Source organism: Betta splendens, chromosome 16, assembly GCF_900634795.4.
Source record: "Betta splendens chromosome 16, fBetSpl5.4, whole genome shotgun sequence".
In the NCBI taxonomy this organism is placed as follows: Eukaryota; Metazoa; Chordata; class Actinopteri; order Anabantiformes; family Osphronemidae; genus Betta; species Betta splendens.
The window spans coordinates 10,385,708-10,408,547 of NC_040896.2; the positions used below are offsets into that span (position 1 = coordinate 10,385,708).

General features: G+C 40.2%; 2 protein-coding genes across 3 annotated transcripts; both read right to left on the minus strand.

Annotated features, from left to right (window-relative positions):
* Nucleotides 1–13: 13 nt before the first annotated feature.
* Nucleotides 14–7,203, minus strand: LOC114843437 (cytochrome P450 4B1-like). 2 transcript variants are annotated; one of them, XR_008692859.1, is made up of 13 exons: nucleotides 6,905–7,202; nucleotides 6,431–6,575; nucleotides 6,246–6,290; nucleotides 6,016–6,143; nucleotides 5,780–5,904; nucleotides 5,398–5,552; nucleotides 5,147–5,253; nucleotides 4,067–4,257; nucleotides 3,840–3,973; nucleotides 3,481–3,545; nucleotides 3,208–3,290; nucleotides 2,108–2,231; nucleotides 559–693 (listed from the first exon to the last, which is right to left on the minus strand). XR_008692859.1 is itself a non-coding variant. In XM_029129987.3 (12 exons), exons 1-12 carry the CDS (start codon nucleotides 7,079–7,081, stop codon nucleotides 513–515), a joined length of 1,536 nt encoding a protein of 511 aa, XP_028985820.1. In that variant the 5' UTR covers nucleotides 7,082–7,203; the 3' UTR covers nucleotides 14–512. The 2 variants fall into 2 exon arrangements, 1 of the variants encoding a protein (XP_028985820.1); XM_029129987.3 differs by lacking the exon at nucleotides 2,108–2,231 and having other exon boundaries at nucleotides 14–693; nucleotides 6,905–7,203.
* Nucleotides 7,204–13,466: 6,263 nt separating this feature from the next.
* Nucleotides 13,467–22,040, minus strand: LOC114843438 (cytochrome P450 4B1-like). Its single transcript, XM_029129989.3, has 12 exons — nucleotides 21,683–22,040; nucleotides 21,210–21,354; nucleotides 21,021–21,065; nucleotides 20,790–20,917; nucleotides 20,543–20,667; nucleotides 20,161–20,315; nucleotides 19,927–20,033; nucleotides 18,837–19,027; nucleotides 18,604–18,737; nucleotides 18,243–18,307; nucleotides 17,968–18,050; nucleotides 13,467–14,360 (listed from the first exon to the last, which is right to left on the minus strand). Exons 1-12 carry the CDS (start codon nucleotides 21,857–21,859, stop codon nucleotides 14,189–14,191), a joined length of 1,527 nt encoding a protein of 508 aa, XP_028985822.1. The 5' UTR covers nucleotides 21,860–22,040; the 3' UTR covers nucleotides 13,467–14,188.
* Between the last annotated feature and the right edge of the window lie 800 nt (nucleotides 22,041–22,840).

Below are 22,840 nucleotides of genomic sequence, written 5' to 3' on the forward strand. Positions count from 1 at the left end.
AATTAAAAAAGTCAGTGATGACGACAGGAGCCAGGACGTGGTGACATTCGTTTAATAAAAATGTAATTTTATATAATTTTCGTTAATTTAAATGCGATGGACAAAGTCGTTTTAAAGCAATACAATTCAGCAGCATAAATTGCAAACACACAGTTAAATGTCTTTTTAAAAGAAAATATTGTAACATAACGAGATTACATTAGTTTAAAAAAAGTTAATTCACTAGGAAAAGTATATTTTTTAAAAATAATATATTTTTTTTGTATCACAAACAACGTATCATATTACTATTTGTCACTGCAAGATTTACTGTATTATAGCACATTATAGTAATAAACAACCTTTGTTTGTGTCTCCGCATTAACATAAGAAGTAAGATTTGAAAATACATGAACCACTTTTTTTTAAACTTTTTTTAGCAAATAACTCCGAAACATATCAAATGATTTAACAAACTACAAAAAACTCAGTTTCAGTGTGAAATCCCAGAGGGCGTGAACCAGCTCTTTACATTAAGGCTCAATGGGTTCAATGGGTTTTATCTTGATGTGGATACCATTGATTGAGCGGAGCACCAGTTTAGGAATTATCTTCGGTTTCCTAGTGGGGTCTTCTATCAGCTCATACTTCTTCAGTGTCAGGGCAGTCGCTATTTTCATCTCATTCATGGCAAAGTTCTGACCAATGCAGTTTCTATGGACAAAAACAATAAAATTAATAATAATAATAATAATAATAATAATAATAATAATAATAATAATAATAATAATAATAATAATAATAATAATAATAATAATAATAATAATTTGTAATGGAAATTTCATCAAGGTATTTTTTTGTGACAAGCTTTGATACATCTATACAATCTAATGAGTAGTGTTATTGGTTTGATGTGTTATAGAACATTGCATTCAGCATAAAACGTCGGAGCCGGTATCTCATGTGCTTCATTGTTCTCTGTCTCTATTGGGGCTAGAATTATTTATTATTCTTATTAATTATTTATTATTATTATTATTATTATTATTATTATTATTATTATTATTATTATTATTATTATTATTATTATTATTATTATTATTATTATTATTAATTATTGCTAATGACATTTGGGCTTCTGGTGAAATTGAACAGAAGCTTGGGGATCACTGTAGAACTTAATAATAAGAATAATAAGATTAAGAATCTCCTGGAAATCTCACATGAAGCATGTTCAGATTAAACTGTCTTTTATGGGCAATTATAGGCAAAGTAAAACACTTTTCGAACCAGTCACTTCACATATTGTATTGCTCGGTGATTCTGCCATATTTAAACTATTGTATTGAGAACTGGGGAAACAAATATAGGGGTATACTAAAACCTCTGTTTGTTCTTCAAAAAAGAGCCATAGGAATAGTTTTTAATAAAGGATACTGTGAGTAAACAAACCCATTATTTTTGCAATCTAAAATGTTAAAATTCTTTCAACTGGTGGAATTCAGAATCACAATATTTATATATAAAGGCAATAAATAATTTCAGTTACCTGAAAACATACTGAAAAATGTCTTGGATAGAGATGGAAGCTATAATTTAAGAGGCAAGTTAGTTAAAAAGTGTCCGTACAACTGTAAAAAATGTCTGTATATCTGTCTGTGGAGTTAAATTGAGATTGAACTATACAAGATCAACATGACTCATCCAGAAATAAATGCGGAAGTGGAAAACAACCCTGAGGCCAACTTCAAGCAGATTGCCCAAGTCAGCATCAAATGTGACACATCTGTCACTGCTGCTGTTCTGCATAGGCCTGAACCATTACAAAGACTGGTTATGGGTACTGACTACGGAATATCACAACCATCAGTCACCTCCTCTACATGCATGACATTAAGCTGTATGCCAAGCGCAAACAACATATCGACTCACTGATACATACCACCAGGATATACAGCCAAGACATCGGAATGTCATTTGGCAGGATAATTGTGGTTGGATTGTAGCAAGGACAGGAAAGGTAGTCAGGACTGAGGGGATAGAACTACCAGAAGGCAGTATAGCAGATGTGGAGGATAACTACAAATACATATGAATGAAGACGCTACAATGAAAACAGCACCCTTACCTCCCAAAGGGTAAGGCAAGTCCTAAGAAGTCAGCTGAATGGGGAGAACAAAGTCCAGGCGATCAACACCTACGCCCTCCTGGTCATCATGAGCTCAGGGTCTGTGGTGAACTGGTATAATGAGCTGGCCAAAAGAGGAGATAGAAGCCACTGACATCAAGACAAGGAAGCTCCTTACAATGCATGGAGGATTTCACCCCAAACCCAGTACCCTGAGATTGTACGCTAAGGCCAAGGATTAGTGAGCGTCAAAGCCACTACCCAGAATGAAAAAACTAATCTCCATCAATACATTAGGAAGATGGTCCCAATAGATGACGTGCTTAGTGGATACCTCAGGCAACAGAAACCAGAAGAGGAGGGGAAGGAAGAGGAGGAACCTTCATGGAAGGACAAACCTTTGCACGGTATGTACCACCAGCAGATAGAAGAAGTGGCCCATATTGGCAAATCCTACCAGTGGCTGCACAAAGCTTGACTGAAAGACAGCACGGAGGACAGCCTCCCTGAAACAATCCAGCACATAACAGCGGGGTGCAAAATGCTAGCAGGCAGGGCATACATGGAAAGCAATAACCAAGTGGCCAGCATAGTGTACAGGGACATCTGTGCTGAGTACACGCTGGAAGTCCCAAAGTCAAAATGGGACACACCTCCAAAGGTGGTTGAGAATGACAGCTAAGATCCTGTGGGACTTCCAGATACAGACTGACAAACTGGTCAACAATCTCGACATAGTAGTGGTGGACAAACAAGAAAACAAGGCTATAGTGTTAGATGTAGAAATCCCAGATGATAGCAACATCAGGAAGAAGGAGCACGAGAAGGTCGAGAAGTACCAAGAGATTGAGAAGATGTGGAGGGTGAGGGCACCCATGATAATAGGAACACTGGGGGCTGTAACTCCCAAACTGGGAGAGTGGCTCCAGCCGATCCCAGGAACAACATCTGAGATCCCTGTCCACAAGAGTGCAGTGCTAGGAACAGCTAACAGCTTCAACACGTATGAATGTTCATTTGAATAAAATCTCACTGAAAATAATAAGAGGGAATTAAACTATTACTAAAACCACAATCCTCTGTACAGCTTCTGTACAAACCTCGGTCCAGCTGCGAAAGGCACAAATGCGTGAGGGCACCTCTTGGAGACGTTTTCCGGTAGGAAACGCAATGGATCAAATACCTGAGAAATCACAATGTAGAGAACAAACATCAGTGTGAGGTGCATCGGACATTCTTAAATTTTCATCAGACATGTTCAACTATATTGAAAAGGATGATGACTACACTGGAGCTGAATTCAAGGCTGGCATGGCATGCAGAACATACATAACATATAATGTATACATACATATAACGACTCCTTTACTCACATTAGGGTTTTCCCAGACCGTTGCATTCCTATGAATCCCATACACACTTACACCAATATGAGAACCTGAAGACGAGAAAGTTTGATTTAGATAAACTGCCGTGTGTAGTGACAGCCTCGCTGCACAATTAGATAAGATCTGTGAGATACAATAATTTACAACCTAAAAATACAAAAACGAGTAAAAATGCAGAGAAATGTGTTAAAATGTGCAGTAGTCATGCAAGGGTGACTATGCAAATAAAACTAGAACAAGGCAATAATGATAAACAACCAGCACAAGTTAATAATCGTTCTGTAATTAGTCAGAGGGCACTGTGCATTTGATCAGAACATAGACTTTGCCTTGTGATCACAGACCTTCAGGCACAGACCGCCCATCAAAAAATGTCATGGGCTTGGTGATTGTTCGTGATATTACGGGCACAGGAGGGTAAAGACGAAGGGACTCTTTGATGCACATTGTAGTGTACGGGATTTTGTTCAGATCTTCCCTACAAAAGACAGCGTTATTGAGCAGCAACAATAAAGTAAACCACAGATCAACCAGACCAGCTATCGGTGGTGCTTTTAATGCTACACGCTACCAGTCCATTGTGTCCTTCCCATCCAGAACCTCCATGATCTCATTCCTGCAAATCCTCTGGTGTTCTGGGTGGCAGGCCAGACTGTAGAGAATGAAAGACATGCCACTGGCTGTGGTGTCATGGCCTTCAAACATGAAGGTGTCCACTTCTGCTCGTAAATCTTCATCTGACAGACCCTGTTCATTCTCATCCTGAAGTCGAGTTAAAACAAAAGCAAAAAACCCATTGAATCAATTACCCTTACCAATACTACAACAACAAATAGAAATACTTATTACCCACAGCCAGACCTGCAGCTTCAGAGTAACTGAACACACATGTTCCTGCTGGCAATGAGGGCTTGAGGAACCACTGATCTATCCTATTTGTTAAGAAATTGACTTGTTCAAATAATAATACCTAGACTTAACAATACCCATAATCATATCTATAGGCAATAAAGATTATGACATTCAAAGAGACTGCATTTCTGTTTAAGGCTTAAATAGACCAAAGGTGAGCTTAGTGGAGAATAGTCTTTTCAAACAATACATAAGACTGGAAATGAGGGCAGCCACTGTGCCACACCCACAGAATATGTTTGCAATATTGTTAATGAGTTATGGAGATATTGGCATAGTGGACACAATTGACTTGTGCAGTTAAATCTGCTGGATGTTTTAATGGATAAATCTGACTGCCATTGAAACTGCTTATTAAGAGTAACTGACTAGGGTGGAATAGCACCCATTGAAGCAAAGGTGTGTTAGAGCCCAGGTAGCTTAGGAATCAACAAGCAGCTTTTTCCACAGTTCAGCCATTTTGTAAAGTAGAACTATTTTGTGCTACCAGTGACCAGATATAAAGTTACAGCTCAAACTAGGGTCTGTCTTTATTGCTCCAATTTGTGTTTGCTAATAAAGGCTTCTGGTTTAAATTCTGCCTGATTAAGTATAGAATTCCATCTCTTTATAAATGTTTTCAAACAATGTCACATTTTGTTTCTTCTGTTTTGCAGTGTATTCATTTTTAACTGTTATTAAACTATAGCTGAGGTCTACAATTCTGAAAAAGTTTACAGCTGAGGAGTCACAAACATACCTTTGCGAAGAGAAGGATGTCCAGGAAGTCCAAATTTCTCTTGTCTTTGATTTGTTCCATTTGCTTCACTGTCTTCAATGTTTCCTTTCTCTTTCGTATAACTTCCGCTTCAACAAGAAAACATAATACTTCAGTATTTGCAAACTCTCTCAACAAATACATGTGCAATATGCAAAATGTTGTGCATCACTAATGTTAATACTGGTAGCTGATTCAGATGTGACTAATCAAGTCAAGCGTCCTGAGTTTACCTGTATGGCTGTGGGCCACCCTGCATACTTTACGATGTTTGAAGCCATGTGGGCTGAGTGCGAAAATGAGGTCATTGTGATACGGAAAGGTCCTGAATCGAAGATTAATCAGATCACTGAGCTCATACACTGCTTTGATGTATGTATTTGTTCCACTGAAATAAGCAAAGCAAAGGGTTAGTTACATTTACTACGGTATCTCCACTCATGATTGAGATAGATGAAGAGCTGTTTGATGATTCATATTGACACAATTGAAGTTATGGGTCATGACATACTGTGAAGCTACTTAGATGAGCAGGAAATCATTTCAACTCAAGAAGAGGGACATCAAGTTGTTATGACCTACTACCAGATATCATGATAAACGTTATGAACTCACTTATCAGTCTGGCAGTTACTGTCGTAGCTGAATGCGCATTTCATGATGCTGTCGAGTGTCATGAGGCTCACTTGTTGAAACAATTCAAAGGATTCTCCAGTTTTTGCAAAATGTTCCCATTTGTCCTGTCAACAAAAGACGAACAGATGAAAAATCTCAGCAAGAGATGAAAAAAAAGGCTCACCAAATGCTGTTACACTGATTTATACTTATATTAGCATCTTTCTGTTACATACCAACATAGTTTTAGTAGAGTCCGACATCAGTTTTACGTAAGGTTTGAGAATATCATAATGGAAAGCTGGCGTCAGGAGCCTTCTGTGCCGATACCACTTCTGACCTTTTGAAACCAACAAACCTTCCCCTAAAGACAGTAACGTAACACATGTGTTAATCAGTAAAGACATAAAAACATGATTCTGCAAAAAGCCAGAAAGTGCTGTAGTACAAAGTTAAAGAGTCGTACCAATCCAAGACTCGATAAACTTATAAGCATATTCATCTTTTGGCTCTGCAATAAAAAAAAACGAATCAGACATTAGTTACACTGAGTCTTAGTTGCAGGGATACAGTATATGTAGCTCATCATCATTTTAAATGCTCAAAGGGTTTATATTTAAACAAGCTTTAAAAGTGACTGTGTTCACCCACCTGTTGATGACAGTAAAGTTTTCACATAATCTGGATGGTGAATTTGAAGGAAACAAACAAATGGACCGAACCAAATTGGGAAAGCATAAGGGTACTGTTTTCCTAATTCGACAATCCTGTCTGAATCTTTCCCATCTTGTTTAAACTGAAAGAAACGTAAAAGACAAGAAGCTTGATTGATTGTTTCAATCATGTAGAGTTTTTCTTTTGAAACATGTGTTTATTAATGAATCAGTGAATGAAGTGTGCATCTATGCAGGTCAGTAAAGTAATTACAACAGTGAAGTAAAGTCTTAATTGATAGTGGCTTATTATTGAAATGTATGCAATTGGTTAGTACAAAGTAAAACACCTGAACAAACACACAACGTAACCATAACAGCTACTGCACAGTTTGAACCAATCAGGTTCAGTAACAGTAGTACATTGCGGTATATTGTAGTATCATAGTGATGGGTGGTCCCGTCTAATTACCTCTAAAACGTTCCCAGCCAGCCAGTGCGGCGGCGGGCCTGGAAAAGCGTCCATGTTCCGCAGTGACACCCGTCGTTTCTCCAGCAGCATCGCCACTTTATAAACCACAGCGACCAGACACAGCGCAGCGAACCACACGTGCAGCTGGACGCTCGCGAACGCTTCTATCAACGCCATCCCGCAGACTGCTGCGCTGCGCTGCAGAAGAGCCGACCTGCACTGAACCCGACGAGAGGCCACCTGCCTGTAGGTGAAGTAAACTTTAGATGGGTCGTGACGTCACCACACGTGGGCGGAGAACCTGTCTATCAAACGAGGGAACGTCAGTTACTACTAGAAATATGGCAGAACTTCAACACTAGTAAAAAGTACCACTACCTCTGAAGAATCAATGTGTAATTAAAGAAAGCTAACGAACACTGACTCAGTGATGACGACAGGGCTCTGGACGTGGTTTAAATAAAATGTGATTTTAAATAATTTAGCTTATTTTCGCAATTTAAATGCGATGGACAAAGTCGTTTTAAAGCAATACAATTCAGCAGCATAAACAAGCGTCTATAGAAAAGTTTCAGTAACAAAGAAAATATTGTAACATAACGAGATTACATTATTTTAAAAAAGGTTAATTCGCTGAGGAAAATACCATATAATATAAAAGATATATGTGTTTATGTTTACATTATATAAAATATATTATATTATAAAATATTATATATAATAAAAAATCACAAACAGGCTTATCACAATAATTGACACTGGAATATATATACTGGAATATATATATATATATATATATATATATATATATATATATATATATATATATATATATATATATATATATATATATATATATATATATATATATCCCGTTAGGGCGCATAGGCATCCAGTGTGGGTCCTTGGGCTAGACCCTTCAAGCTACCGCCTACCTCATATCATGAGAGACAATGAACCACATGAGATACCGGCTCAGACGTCGCCCGGTCTAACAAGGTCTGCGTCAGGTGTTGGGGAACCAGAGCACCTTGGCGAGAAGTGGGCTACTGGAACAAGAAAGAAATGGCTGAGATGCGAGAACAGAGAACTGTTGGAATGCTACTACTCAAGTAACCCTAGTCAGAGGGGTTATATGCAAAGAATGTGCGGTAAATGGGAACGGAGAAACCCACATTCAAGGTTGACGGCGAAGCAACTAGTAGCTCAGTGTTCCAACATCCAACAACGGCAACTGCTATCACAACTTGAGATTGACGAGATACAACACAAATGCTACGGCAAGGGGGAGCCAGGACGCCAGGTCAGAGGGGAGGTTTCACCATCTCCCCAACCGGAAATTGGGTACGAAGCCCCAATAAGCACAGATACGCTGAGCGAGGCAGCAACTGACCTGAAAGATAAGATCATGGCGAGATTGAACAGGCAACCCCGAACCCCACTACAACGGCTAAGTGAAGTACCATCAGAAAGTCTCATGGAAGATGTGAATGCAGCATTGAGAGCGATCCCTACCACAACAATCACGGAAACCAATGAGCTGGTATACGCTTCAGCATCAGTGATCCTAGAGGTGCTTGGCTATAAGAGCAACCATGGGAGCCATGAGAAACAATACCCACCATGGAAACGAAGGTTGGAGGCAAAAATCAAGGCAGCTCGGAGGGAAGTGAGCCAAATGACAGAGGCCCAGAGAGGTGCAATGAAAAGACCAATGCCTAAGAGGTACAACCAGATGACCATACCTGAAGCACTCGAAACTGCCAAGCAAAGGCTACAAGCCTTGGCCAGCCGCCTAAAGAGATACACCAGAGATAACGAAGCCAGACGAATAAACCGGCTGTTCGCAACACAACCTGCGAAAGTGTACTCTCAATGGCAGGGTAATAACAACAGAGCAGACCCACCAAGGCTGGAAACTGAACAGTACTGGAAAGACATATGGGAAAGGGAGGCATCACACAACAGTGATGCACAGTGGCTGGTGGATCTGAGGGAAGACCACAGCAACCTCCCTGAACAGAATCCAGTGACTATCACAGTGGCAGACATCCAACATAGAGTCTCAGGTATGAAAAACTGGACAGCACCTGGCCCTGACATGATCCACGCCTACTGGCTAAAGAAGCTCACTGCAATCCATGAGCGCCTGGCAGCACAAATGAACCAGCTGCTAAGGGATGGGACTCACCCTGAATGGCTGACCGAAGGGCGAACGATCCTGATAATGAAGGATTCCTCAAAGGGTACAGTCCCATCCAACTACCGGCCAATAACCTGTCTCTCCACAACATGGAAGCTCATGTCAGGCATCATCGCAGCTAAGATAAGTGGGCACATGAGTCAATACATGAGCGAAGCACAGAAGGGCATTGGTAAGGATACCAGAGGAGCCAAACACCAACTCCTGGTAGACAGAACAGTCGCCCAAGACTGCAGAATGCGACACACCAACCTGTGCACAGCCTGGATCGACTACAAGAAAGCCTATGACTCAATGCCACACACATGGATCACTGAATGCTTGGAGCTGTACAACATCAACAGAACTCTAAGGGCCTTCATTGCAAACTCGATGAGGTTGTGGAGAACCACCCTTGAAGCCAATGGGAAGCCACTTGCCCAAGTATCCATCAAATGTGGCATATACCAAGGAGATGCACTGTCCCCACTGCTGTTCTGCATAGGTCTGAACCCCCTCAGCCAAATAATAAACAAGACTGGCTATGGATACCGACTCCGGAACGGGGCCACCATAAGTCACCTCCTCTACATGGATGACATCAAGCTGTACGCCAAGAGTGAGCGAGACATCGACTCGCTGATCCACACCACCAGGATCTACAGCTCGGACATCGGGATGTCATTCGGACTCGAGAAATGTGGGAGGATGGTGACAAAGAGAGGCAAGGTAATCCACACAGAAGGGGTCTCACTCCCAGAAGGAAGAATAGCAGACATTGAGGACAATTACAAGTACCTTGGAATACCACAGGCAAACGGCAACCTTGAACAGGCAACAAGGAATGCGGCAACAGCCAAATACCTCCAACGAGTAAGGCAAGTCCTAAGAAGCCAGCTCAATGGCAAGAACAAATCCCGGGCAATAAACAGCTACGCTCTGCCAGTGATCAGATACCCTGCGGGAATAATAAGGTGGCCAAAGGAAGAGATACAGACCACAGATGTTAAGACACGAAAGCTCCTCACCATGCATGGAGGGTTCCACCCCAAATCCAGCACCCTGAGACTGTACGCTAGCCGCAAGGAAGGAGGCCGAGGACTAGTGAGCGTGAGAGCCACTATCCGGGATGAAACATCCAAGATCCATAAGTACATCAAGGATAAGGCCCCGACAGATGACGTGCTGAGTGAATGTCTCAGGCAGTGGAGAACAGAGGATGAGATGCTGGAAGAGGGACCATCATGGGAGGACAAGCCCTTGCACGGGATGTACCACCGGAACATAACTCAAGTGGCTGATCTCAACAAATCCTACCAATGGCTTGAAAGGGCTGGGCTGAAGGACAGCACAGAGGCACTCATCCTGGCTGCACAGGAGCAGGCCCTGAGCACCAGAGCCATAGAGGCCCAGATCTACCACACCAGACAAGACCCAAGGTGTAGACTGTGCAAAGAGGCCCCAGAGACGGTCCAGCACATAACTGCAGGGTGTAAGATGCTGGCAGGCAAAGCATACATGGAACGCCATAACCAAGTGGCTGGCATAGTATACAGGAACATCTGCGCGGAGTATGGACTGGAAACCCCAAGGTCAAAGTGGGAAACACCTCCCAAGGTGGTAGAGAACGAGCGAGCCAAGATCCTGTGGGACTTCCAGATCCAGACTGACAGAATGGTAATGGCGAACCCCGAGGACCCGAGCTTGGAAAGTGGATGAGACCACCCGCGGAGGGTGAGAATAGAGTGTGTATATATATATATATATATATATATATATAAATAACAACCAAATTCAAGGTAAAATAGATAACCCAGTCTGTTACGTTCAGATTTGTCAGAAACTACAAAATTATAGATTCAATATATATGTCATTAGTCATCAGCCACATACACTAAATACAAAAGTATTAGTCACCTTACATTTATGTGATTCATCTAATTCACAGTGTTAATGTAAGTGTAAATTTGTCAATGTGTAATTAAAGAAGGTAATGAACACTGACCCAGTGATGACGACAGGAGCCAGGACGTGGTGACAGTTAACTTGGCAGCTTTGAGATTCACAATTTATTTGTAAATGATAAAACTAGAAGGAGTTGAAGGTCAGGCTGGCTACATGTTGTATGTGCAGTCTTGCATTTAATTCAGGGAAATGCTGCTTAATTACATTCAGTTTGAAATGCAGTGTTTTATTGTTTGCGTAAATCTGCTTAAATTAAGTATAGTAGTCGTTTCTGTAATCTTTTCCTTAGATACAGGAGGACAAGTTGCTGAGACGGCTCAGAAGCTCAGAAAACTGGGTGTCACCAGTCTTCACTTGAAAACGGTTCCAAACTGCTGAGACAGAATGACCCCACATGTCTTTTGTATCTCTCTAATTGGATGCACTGGGGTCAGCTAATACTAAAACGACTTGAATTGTATTATTAATTTTATTTTATTATTCAGCATACTTCCGTTAATTTAAATGCAGTAGACAAAATCGATTTAAACCAATTCAATTTAACAACATAAACTACAAACACCTATTTAAATGTATATTTAAAATTTCCAGTATAAAGAAAGATTTCATCAATTAATACAAAGTTGATTCACTTGGAAAAATATGCATGTTTGTAAAATCACAAACTACTCATCATATTATTAATTGACACTGCAAGATTAAATTTATTATAGCACAGTAATAAACAACTAAATGTGTAATTTTAGGTAAAGTAGATAACTTAGTCTGTTATGATGAGATTTGTCCAAATTATAGATTGACTATATATGTCATTAGTCATCAGTTACAAATAAAAACACGAGTCATCTTACACTTATGTGATTCATCTGATTTACAGTGTTCATGTTATGTAAATTTGTTTTGCCTGAATGTGAGAAAATTATACTATAAGAATTGAAACAATTTCAGATGAACAAAAGGTTCAAAGGTAAATTAACAGCATCAGTGAGGGTGAGACAATCACTTAGTTTAACTTATTACTGATGCCCATTGCCTGACATGAAAGTATATATGCTGAATACATGCCACACCAGCAGAACATAGCGTGGGTGATCCTTCCTCTGCATCGGCTGGTGGGCCACTTCCGATGTGTCAACATGAATTTAGCTGTTGTTGTACACCACTGATTCTCAACTGTGGGTCGGGACCGAAAGGTGTGTCGCAAACCAGTTTTCAATGGCTTGCAGGCCTTTGCCAGTCATTTCTTTTCTATTCACACTCCTCAACAGTAGATGGTGATAAAGTCCTGTAATGATGCCCTAAAAACTGGTACTTGAACAACTGAATTTTTCCATAATGCAATGTTGGTTGTCCCAGATTCAGTAATTAGTCTCAGTTAAAACTAAATAATTTCAGTCAATGTATTTTACGTGGAAAAACACAATAAATTATTAAATTTAGAAGAGTCTTCCTGAAATCTTCGGACTGTCATGTCAGCCTTACATTTAAATGCACTTGAGAAGTTTCCTTGATTTGGGTTGCGACTTGTCATTAAAGGGTGATGGTGGGTCCAAAGCCAGGCCAGTTGAGAACCACTGTTGTACACCACATTTCAAACCCTCAGAGGTGATGCACAGTCTGATCTGGGTGAGAACAGGTCTATTACCACAGAGTGAGTAAGATGGTGAAACATTTGTGCCTCAGTTATGATGTTAAAAGCTTTTATTTTTTTACTACTTTAATATTTTTATATTCACCGATATTTTTTGAAGACAAGCACCGACTAAAGCACCGTAATACCTCTCATTGCAGGAAGGCATCCCACATGATCGTGCCTTCGTATCAATGAATCTACTGAGAATGATCAAGGCCTCTACAGGTGTGTCAGTTGTTACAACAACAACTGCAAGACTGGACGGTTCATCAGAGTGACAAAAGGTTTGAACCAAACAGAATTATTTAATAAGACACATTTAAAATATCAACCTATGTACATTGATAATGTTATTTTTTTTTTCTTTTGTTTTATTTTGTTTTAGCACATGGTACTTTCCGTGGACACATTCGGCACACAAGTCTCAGCAGGTTCGAATTGACTCTACAATGTAATTTTTGGGCCTTAACACTGACCTACACTATTAGACAGAAACCAGTTTAATTTAGTATATGGGACGAAAAGCAATAACTTGAACAATGGCTAAATGTCTGTGACTTTAGTAATTATTGTTGTCATCTCTGTTGCAGAAACAAAGATCCGAGGGCCACAACACTCTGGGTTTTGATGACCTGGCTTCAAAACGCATGCATGGCTACAGTGTGAGTGGTGGTCTTTATGGAGACTTGCCTCCAACTAGTCATGAGATCCAGCCAATAGGAGCTTCAGGAGCTGCTGCATATATCCATCCATCCATGGCCGGGTCAAAGTGGACTCACTCAATAGTTTTATTAGTTGTTGTTACAAGTTTTCATCATTAAAAACCACACACCGCTTCTTGCATTAAAATATATTCTCTACAAGACCTAGTCAGCAGTTAACAATAGATGGAAATCAGATCCATTTTGGGGATCGCAAACGAGGCTAAGAGAGCTCCACAAGACCTGGACCTAAACATTTAAACCTGAATGTGTCAGCTAGATATGCTTGTCTGAGTTACTGGTTAATAGGTCCAGTGTGATGGGTCACCAAGTTATATTTTCACTGTTAGGTGTAAAAAAATTTTATTACTTTATTTACCTTATTTATTACTTTGTATTTCACATCACACCTTCCCACATTTTATTACTTTAGCAAGTATAGCTTAGTATATATCAAATTAGCTTATGCTGCATTTAGCAATCTGTGCTGAAATATGCCTATTGACACAGTGGTATTAAACAGAATGAGTCGGTTATAATTCAGTGAACGACACCCAAAAACTCAAAAAATTCTTTAAATAAAAATGTTAATTTCACTGCATTAACAAATAACTATGAATTAATAATCATTTAGTTCTGAACAACACATTCACAAATGAAAAATAAGCAAATAATGGAAGTAGTGAAGAATCGTAGAAAATACCAGACCAGCAAGTACAAATCAAATGATTTAAGAAAATTTTAAATTACATAAAACTCAGTTTCAGTGTGAAATCCCAGAGAGCATAAACCTGCTCTTTGCATTAAGGCTCAATGGGTTTTATCTTGATGTGGATACCATTGATTGAGCGGAGCACCAGTTTAGGGATTATCTTCGGTTTCCTAGTGGGGTCTTCTATTAGCTCATACTTCTTCAGTGTCAGGGCAGTCGCTATTTTCATCTCATTCATGGCAAAGTTCTGACCAATGCAGTTTCTAGGGACGAAAACAATAAAATTAATATAATAATCTAATAATCTAATAATATATATATATATATATATATATATATATATATATATATACACACACACACTCTATTCTCACCCTCCGCGGGTGGTCTCATCCACTTTCCAAGCTCGGGTCCTCTACCAGAGGCCAGGGAGCTTGAGGGTTCTGCGCAGTATCCTTGCTGTTCCTAGGACTGCACTTTTCTGGACTGAGATTTCGGATGTTTTTCCAGGGATCTGTTGTAGCCACTCCTCCAGTTTGGGGGTCACAGCCCCTAGTGCTCCGATCACCACAGGCACCACTGTGGCCTTCACCTTCCAAGCCTTCTCCAGTTCTTCCCTGAGCCCTTGGTATTTCTCTAGTTTCTCATGTTCCTTTTTCCTGATGTTGCCATCGCTTGGTATTGCCACATCCACCACTACGGCTTTCCTCTGCTCTTTATCCACCACCACAATGTCTGGTTGGTTCGCCATTACCATTCTGTCAGTCTGGATCTGGAAGTCCCACAGGATCTTGGCTCGCTCGTTCTCTACCACCTTGGGAGGTGTTTCCCACTTTGATCTTGGGGTTTCCAGTCCATACTCCACGCAGATGTTCCTGTATACTATGCCAGCCACTTGGTTATGGCGTTCCATGTATGCTTTCCCTGCCAGCATCTTACACCCTGCAGTTATGTGCTGGACCGTCTCAGGGGCCTCTTTGCACAGTCTACACCTATATATATATATATATATATATAGATATATATATATATATATATATATATATATATATATATATATATAGATATATATAGATATATATATATATATATATATTTATATATATATATATATATATATATATATATATATATATATATATATATATATATATATATATATATATATATATATATATATATATATATATATATATATTTATATATATATTTCGCATCTCTGAGCCCTTGGTATTTCTCTAGTTTCTCATGTTCCTTTTTCAAGATCTTGGCTTGCTTGTAGGTCTTGGCTTGCTTGTAGATGTTCCTGTATACTGCCACTTGGTTTTTCACACATGAAAATTGTATATACAGCCATGATTTTTGTTAATGTCATCGTGTTTTCTGTTAATGTCGTTGTGTTTTTTCTTAATGTCGTCGTGTTTTTTGTTAATGTTGTCATATGTTTTGGTAATGTGGTCGTGTGTCCTGTTAATGTCGTCGTGTTTCTTGTTAATTTTGTCATGTTTTTTGTTAATGTCATCGTGTTTCCTGTTAATGTCGTCAAGTTTCCTTTTAATGTTTCCTGTTCCTGTTAATGTTGTGTTTCTTCCTAAGGCAATAAATAATTTCAGTTATCTGAAAACATACTGAAAATTTTCTTGGATAGAGATGGAAGCTATAATTTAAGAGGCAATTGGTGTCTGTACAACTGTATATCTGTCTGTGGAGTTCAATTAAGATTGAGAAAACTTAAAACAAGTATCACATATGAAACAATTCACAAGGATATGCAAAGGATGTATAGGGTATCATGGAATGCTTGGAACTACTGTATACAAGATCAACAGGACTCATCCAGAACTAAATGCGGAAGTGGAAAACAACCCTGAGGCCAACTTCAAGCCAATTGCCCAAGTCAGCATCAAATGTGACACATCTGTCACTGCTGCTGTTCTGCATAGGCCTGAACCATTACAAAGACTGATTATGGGTACTGACTACGGAGTATCACAAACATCAGTCACCTCCTCTACATGCATGACATTAGGCTGTATGCCAAGCGCAAACAAAATATCGACTCACTGATACATACCACCAGGATATACAGCCAAGACATCGGAATGTCATTTGGCAGGATAATTGTGGTTGAATTGTAGCAAGGAGAGGAAAGGTAGTGAGGACTGAGGGGATAGAACTACCAGAAGGCAAGATAGCAGATGTGGAGGATAACTACAAATACATATGAATGAAGAGGCTACAAGGAAAACAGCACCCTTACCTCCAAAAGGGTAAGGCAAGTCCTAAGAAGTCAGCTGAATGGGGAGAACAAAATCCGGGCGATCAACACCTACGCCCTCCTGGTCATCATGAGCTCAGGGTGTCACGGAGCGGCAGAGAACGGACCCACATGCACAGCACCGAGACGTCAGACAGAGGGTGAAATTTACGGCTTTAATGCAGAACTCCTTATGACAGACGATCCAGGTCAAACACACTTTATCTCAGGTTGAGGTACAACAGACGCAGGCAAAAACAAGTCCAAGAACAGGCAAGGGTTCGGCAACAGGATTGATAAGGTTTACGGTACCGGTAAGGAGCAGGCAGAAATCGGGAGTCAGGAACGCGAAGCAGGGTCGAGACACAAACCGGTAGGACGGTGAACGCTGGTAGGTACTGACTGACATACGTGCGACGATCTGGCGGAGAACTAAGGCGACAGGTGGTGGTTAAATGCAAGAAGTAGATTACTGATACAAAACAGGTGAGTGTAATGAGGACCGGGAGTGAAGCGGGAACTGCTGTGGTGTGACAAGAAACGGAAGTGCTTACAAAATAAAACTGGAAACTGGAATCAAAAACAGAAAAGTCCTTTCAAAATGAAACCAAGAACGAAAACCTGACACAGGGTCTGTGGTGAGCTGGTATAATGAGCTGGCCAAAAGAGGAGATAGAAGCCACTGACATCAAGACAAGGAAGCTCCTTACAATGCATGGAGGATTTCACCCCAAACCCAGTACCCTGAGATTGTACGCTAAGGCCACTACCCAGGATGAAAAAACTAATCTCCATCAATACATTAGGAAGATGGTCCCAATAGATGACGTGCTTAGTGGATACCTCAGGCAACAGAAACCAGAAGAGGAGGGGAAGGAAGAGGAGGAACCTTCATGGAAGGACAAACCTTTGCACGGTATGTACCACCAGCAGATAGAAGAAGTGGCCCATATTGGCAAATCCTACCAGTGGCTGCACAAAGCTTGACTGAAAGACAGCACGGAGGACAGCCTCCCTGAAACAATCCAGCACATAACAGCGCGGCGCAAAATGCTAGCAGGCAGGGCATACATGGAAAGCAATAACCAAGTGGCCAGCATAGTGTACAGGGACATCTGTGCTGAGTACACGCTGGAAGTCCCAAAGTCAAAATGGGACACACCTCCAAAGGTGGTTGAGAATGACAGAGCTAAGATCCTGTGGGACTTCCAGATACAGACTGACAAACTGGTAATGGCCAAGAAACGCGACATAGTTGTGGACAAACAAGAGAACAAGGCTGTAGTGATAGATGTAGAAATCCCAGGTGACAGCAACATCAGGAAGAAGGAGCACAAGAAGGTCGAGAAGTACCAATTACTGAAGAAGAGATTGAGAAGATGTGGAAGGTGAAGGCACAAGTGGCACCCATGATGATAGGAACACTGGGTGCTGTAACTCCCAAACTGGGAGAGTTGCTCCAGCCGATCCCAGGAACAACATCCAAGATCTCTGTCCAGAAGTCTACTTCTGGTAGAGGTCCAGAGTCTGTAGCAATAAGACCCCTCCAAGGAATTCCAAGGACATTTTTACCCCAGTCAGATAAATTCTCTTTGTTGCAGATCTGTACAAACCTTGGTCCAGCTGCGAAAGGCACAAATGCGTGAGGGCACCTCTTGGAGACGTTTTCCGGTAGGAAACGCAATGGATCAAATACCTGCGAAATTACAATGTAGAGAACAAACATCAGTGTGAGGTGCATCAGACATTCTCCAATTTTCATCAGACATATTCAACTGTATATTGAAAAGGATGATGACTACACTGGAGCTGAATTCAAGGCTGGCATGGCATGCAGAACATACATAACATATAACGTATACATACATATAACTACTCCTTTACTCACATCAGGGTTTTCCCAGACCGTTGCATTCCTGTGAATCCCATACACACTTACACCAATATGAGAACCTGAAGACGAGAAAGTTTGATTTAGATAAACTGCCGTGTGTAGTGACAGCCTCGCTGCACAATTAGATAAGATCTGTGGGATACAATTACTTACAACCTAAAAATACAAAAACAAGTAAAAATCCAGGGAGATGTGTTAAAATGTGCAGTAGTCATGCAAGGGTGACTAGGCAAATAAAACTAGGGCAGAGGACAATAATGATAAACAACCAGCACAAGTTAATAATCGTTCTGTAATTAGTCAGAGGGCACTGTGCACTTGATCAGAACATAGACTTCGCCTTGTGATCACAGACCTTCAGGCACAGACCGCCCATCAAAAAATGTCACGGGCTTGGTGATTGTTCGTGATATTACGGGCACAGGAGGGTAAAGACGGAGGGACTCTTTGATGCACATTGTAGTGTATGGGATTTTGTTCAGATCTTCCCTACAAAAGACAGAGTTATTGAGCAGCAACAATAAAGTGAACCACAGATCAACCAGACCAGCTATCGCACCAAGTGGTGCTTTTAATGCTACACGCTACCAGTCCATTGTGTCCTTCCCATCCAGAACCTCCATGATCTCATTCCTGCAAATCCTCTGGTGTTCTGGGTGGCAGGCCAGACTGTAGAGAATGAAAGACATGCCACTGGCCGTGGTGTCATGGCCTTCAAACATGAAGGTGTCCACTTCTGCTCGTAAATCTTCATCTGACAGACCCTGTTGATTCTCATACTGACGTCGAGTTAAAACAAAAGCAAACAAACCAATTCAATCAATTACCTTTAGCAATACTACAACAACAAATAGAAATACTTATTACCCACAGCCTGCCCTGCAGCGTCAGATTAACTGAACAATTTCTTTGTTCACCTAATAATAACTAGACTTTACAATACCCATAATCAAAACTATATGAAATCAAGATTAGGACTTTAAAAGAGATTGCATTTCTGTTTATTTACTATCTAAACCAAAGGTGCTCTTAGTGGAGAATAGTAGTGCAGCCAACAAACCATAACCACAGAATGTGTTTGCAATAATGTTAATTAGTCATGGAGGTTAAGGTTCCATTGGCATCCATCCATCTATCCATCCATTTTCAGCCACGGCAGCAGTCTAAGCAGAGAGCTTCTTGTGAACAAGACCCCAAGATACTTGAACTCCTCCACTTGGGGCAAGAGCTCTTCTCCAACCTGGAGAGATCAAACCACCTTTTTCTGGTCGAGAACCATGGCCTCAGACTCGGAAGAACTCTATTGGCATATTGAACACAATCTGCCACATGTATCTCTCATTGTACATGAGAACATGACATGACCTGGCGTGAATAGCAGACATCAAAGCAAAGCTGAGTCAGAGCCCAGACAACTCAAGGAATCCCTACAAGAAGCAACAGAGCTCATCAGAAGTAGGACTATATTGTGCTACCAGTGGCCACAAACCACTACTACAAACTGCTACTCCTACTTTGAGATAATCCTTCTAATAAAATAAAAATATCTAAATTTAATAAATAAAATGAAAATGTCAAACTTTGTTTAACACTTTGTTTTCACTTTCAAGCTGCTAATAAACTATACCTAAGGTCTACAATTCTGAAAAAGAATTGGAAAGAGACTTCGCAAACATACCTTTGCAAAAAGAAGGATGTCCAGGAAGTCCAAATTTCTCTTTTCCTTGACTTGTTCCATTTGCTTCACTGTCTTTAATGTTTCCTTTCTCTTTCGTATAACTTCCGCTTCAGGAAGAAAAAGCAATACTTCAGTATTTGCAGACGTGCGATATGCAAAATGTTGTGCATCACTACTATTAATACTGGTAGCTGATTCAGATGTGACTAATCAAGTCAAGCGTCCTGAGTTTACCTGTATGGCTGTGGGCCACCCTGCATACTTTCCGATGTTTGAAGCCATGTGGGCTGAGTGCGAAAATGAGGTCATTGTGATACGGAAAGGTCCTGAACCGAAGATTAATCAGATCACTGAGCTCATACACTGCTTTGATGTATGTATTTGTTCCACTGAAATAAGCAAGGCGAAGGGTTAGTTACATTTACTACGTTTTCTCCACTCATGATTGAGATAGATGAAGAGCTGTTTGATGATTCATATTGACACAATTGAAGTTATGGGTCATGACACACTGTGAAGCTACTTAGATGAGCAGGAAATCATTTCAACTCAAGAAGAGGGACATCAAGTTGTTATGACCTACTACCAGATATCATGATAAACGTTATGAACTCACTTATCAGTCTGGCAGTTACTGTCGTAGCTGAATGCGCATTTCATGATGCTGTCGAGTGTCATGAGGCTCACTTGTTGAAACAATTCAAAGGATTCTCCAGTTTTTGCGAAATGTTCCCATTTGTCCTGTCAACAAACGAGGGAACAGGTGAAAGGTCTCAGCAAGAGATGGAAAAAAAGACTCCAACACACTCACCCAATGCTGTTACACTGATTTACACTTATATTAGCATCTTTCTGTTACATACCAACATAGTTTTAGTAGAGTCCGACATCAGTTTTACGTAAGGTTTGAGAATATCATAATGGAAACCCGGCGTCAGAAGCCTTCTGTGCCGATACCACTTCTGACCATTTGACACCAACAAACCTTCCCCTAAAGACCGTGATGTACCACATGTGTTAATCAGTAAAGACATAGAAAACATGATTCTGCAAAAAGCCAGAAAGTGCTGTAGAACAAAGTTAAAGAGTCGTACCAATCCAAGACTCAATAAACTTATAAGCATATTCATCTTTTGGTGCTGCAAAAAAAAAAAAGAATCAAAGAATCAGACATTTCTTACGCTGAGCTTGGTTGCAGGGCTACAGTATATGTAGCTCATCAGCATTTTAAATGCTCAAGGATTTATATTTAAACAAGCTTAAAAGTGACTGTGTTCACCCACCTGTTGATGACAGTAAAGTTTTCACATAATCTGGATGGTGAATTTGAAGGAAACAAACAAATGGACCGAACCAAATTGGGAAAGCATAAGGGTACTGTTTTCCTAACTCGATAATCCTGTCTAAATCTTTCCCATCTTGTTTAAACTGAAAGAAACATTAAAAGACAAGAATCTTGATTCATTGTTTGAAACATGTAGTTTTTCTTTTGAAACATGTGTTTATTAATGAATCAGTGAATGAAGTGTGCATCTATGCAGGTCAGTGAAGTAATTACAACAGTGAAGTGAAGTCTTAATTGATAGTGGCTTATTATTGAAATAGATGCAATTGGTTAGTACAAAGTAAAACACCTGAACAAACACACAACGTAACCATAACAGCTACTGTACAGTTTGAACCAATCAGGTTCAGTAACAGTAGTACATTGCGGTATATTGTAGTATCATAGTGATGGGTGGTCCCGTCTAATTACCTCTAAAACGTTCCCAGCCAGCCAGTGCGGCGGCGGGCCTGGAAAAGCGTCCATGTTCCGCAGTGACACCCGTCGTTTCTCCAGCAGCATCGCCACTTTATAAACCACAGCGACCAGACACAGCGCAGCGAACCACACGTGCAGCTGGACGCTCGCGAACGCTTCTATCAACGCCATCCCGCAGACTGCTGCGCTGCGCTGCAGAAGAGCCGACCTGCACTGAACCCGACGAGAGGCCACCTGCCTGTAGGTGAAGTAAACTTTAGATGGGTCGTGACGTCATCACACTTGGGGAACCTGTCTATTAAATGAGGGAACAGGAGCCAGGACGTGGTGACAGTTAACTTGGCAGCTTTGAGATTCACAATTTATTTGTAAATGATAAAACTAGAAGGAGTTGAAGGTCAGGCTGGCTACATGTTGTATGCGCAGTCTTGCATTTAATTCAGTGAAATGCTGCTTAATTACATTCAGTTTGAAATGCAGTGTTTTATTGTTTGCGTAAATCTGCTTAAATTAAGTATATTAGTCGTTTCTGTAATCTTTTGATTAGATACAGGAGGACAAGTTGCTGAGACGGCTCAGAAGCTCAGAAAACTGGGTGTCACCAGTCTTCACTTGAAAACGGTTCCAAACTGCTGAGACAGAATGACCCCACATGTCTTTTGTATCTCTCTAATTGGATGCACTGGGGTCAGCTAACACTAAAACGACTTGAATTGTATTATTAATTTTATTTTATTATTGAGCATACTTCCATTAATCTAAACGCAATAGACAAAATCGATTTAAACCAATTCAATTTAACAGCATAAACTACAAAAACCTATTTAATAGTCTATTTAAAATTTCCAGTAACAAAGAAAACATTGTAACATAATAAGATTTCATCAGTTTAATAAAAAGTTGATTCAATGGGAAAAATAATCATGAGAGATTTGTCTAAATTATAGATTGACTATATATGTCATCAGTTACAAATAAAAACACTAAGCATGAGTCATCTTACACTTATGTGATTTACCTGAGTCACAGTTTTCATGATATGTAAATTTGTCTTAGCCAATAAAGTGCTAAAGCCTGAATGTGAGAAAATTATATTATAAGAAGTGAAACAATTTCAGATAAACAGAAGGTTAAAGGTGAATTAACAGTATC

Coding starts and splice junctions, on each gene's coding strand:
- LOC114843437 (XM_029129987.3), bottom strand. CDS start 7,081: ATGGCGTTGATAGAAGCGTTCGCGAGCGTCCAGCTGCACGTGTGGTTC. Junction 6,576..6,904: donor TGGCTGGGAACGTTTTAGAG/GTAATTAGACGG, acceptor CGTTTCTTTCAG/TTTAAACAAGATGGGAAAGA. Junction 694..3,207: donor CCTTTCGCAGCTGGACCGAG/GTTTGTACAGAA, acceptor TTTTGTCCATAG/AAACTGCATTGGTCAGAACT.
- LOC114843438 (XM_029129989.3), bottom strand. CDS start 21,859: ATGGCGTTGATAGAAGCGTTCGCGAGCGTCCAGCTGCACGTGTGGTTC. Junction 20,668..20,789: donor ACTCTACTAAAACTATGTTG/GTATGTAACAGA, acceptor GTTTGTTGACAG/GACAAATGGGAACATTTCGC. Junction 18,738..18,836: donor GGGAAGGACACAATGGACTG/GTAGCGTGTAGC, acceptor TGTCTTTTGTAG/GGAAGATCTGAACAAAATCC.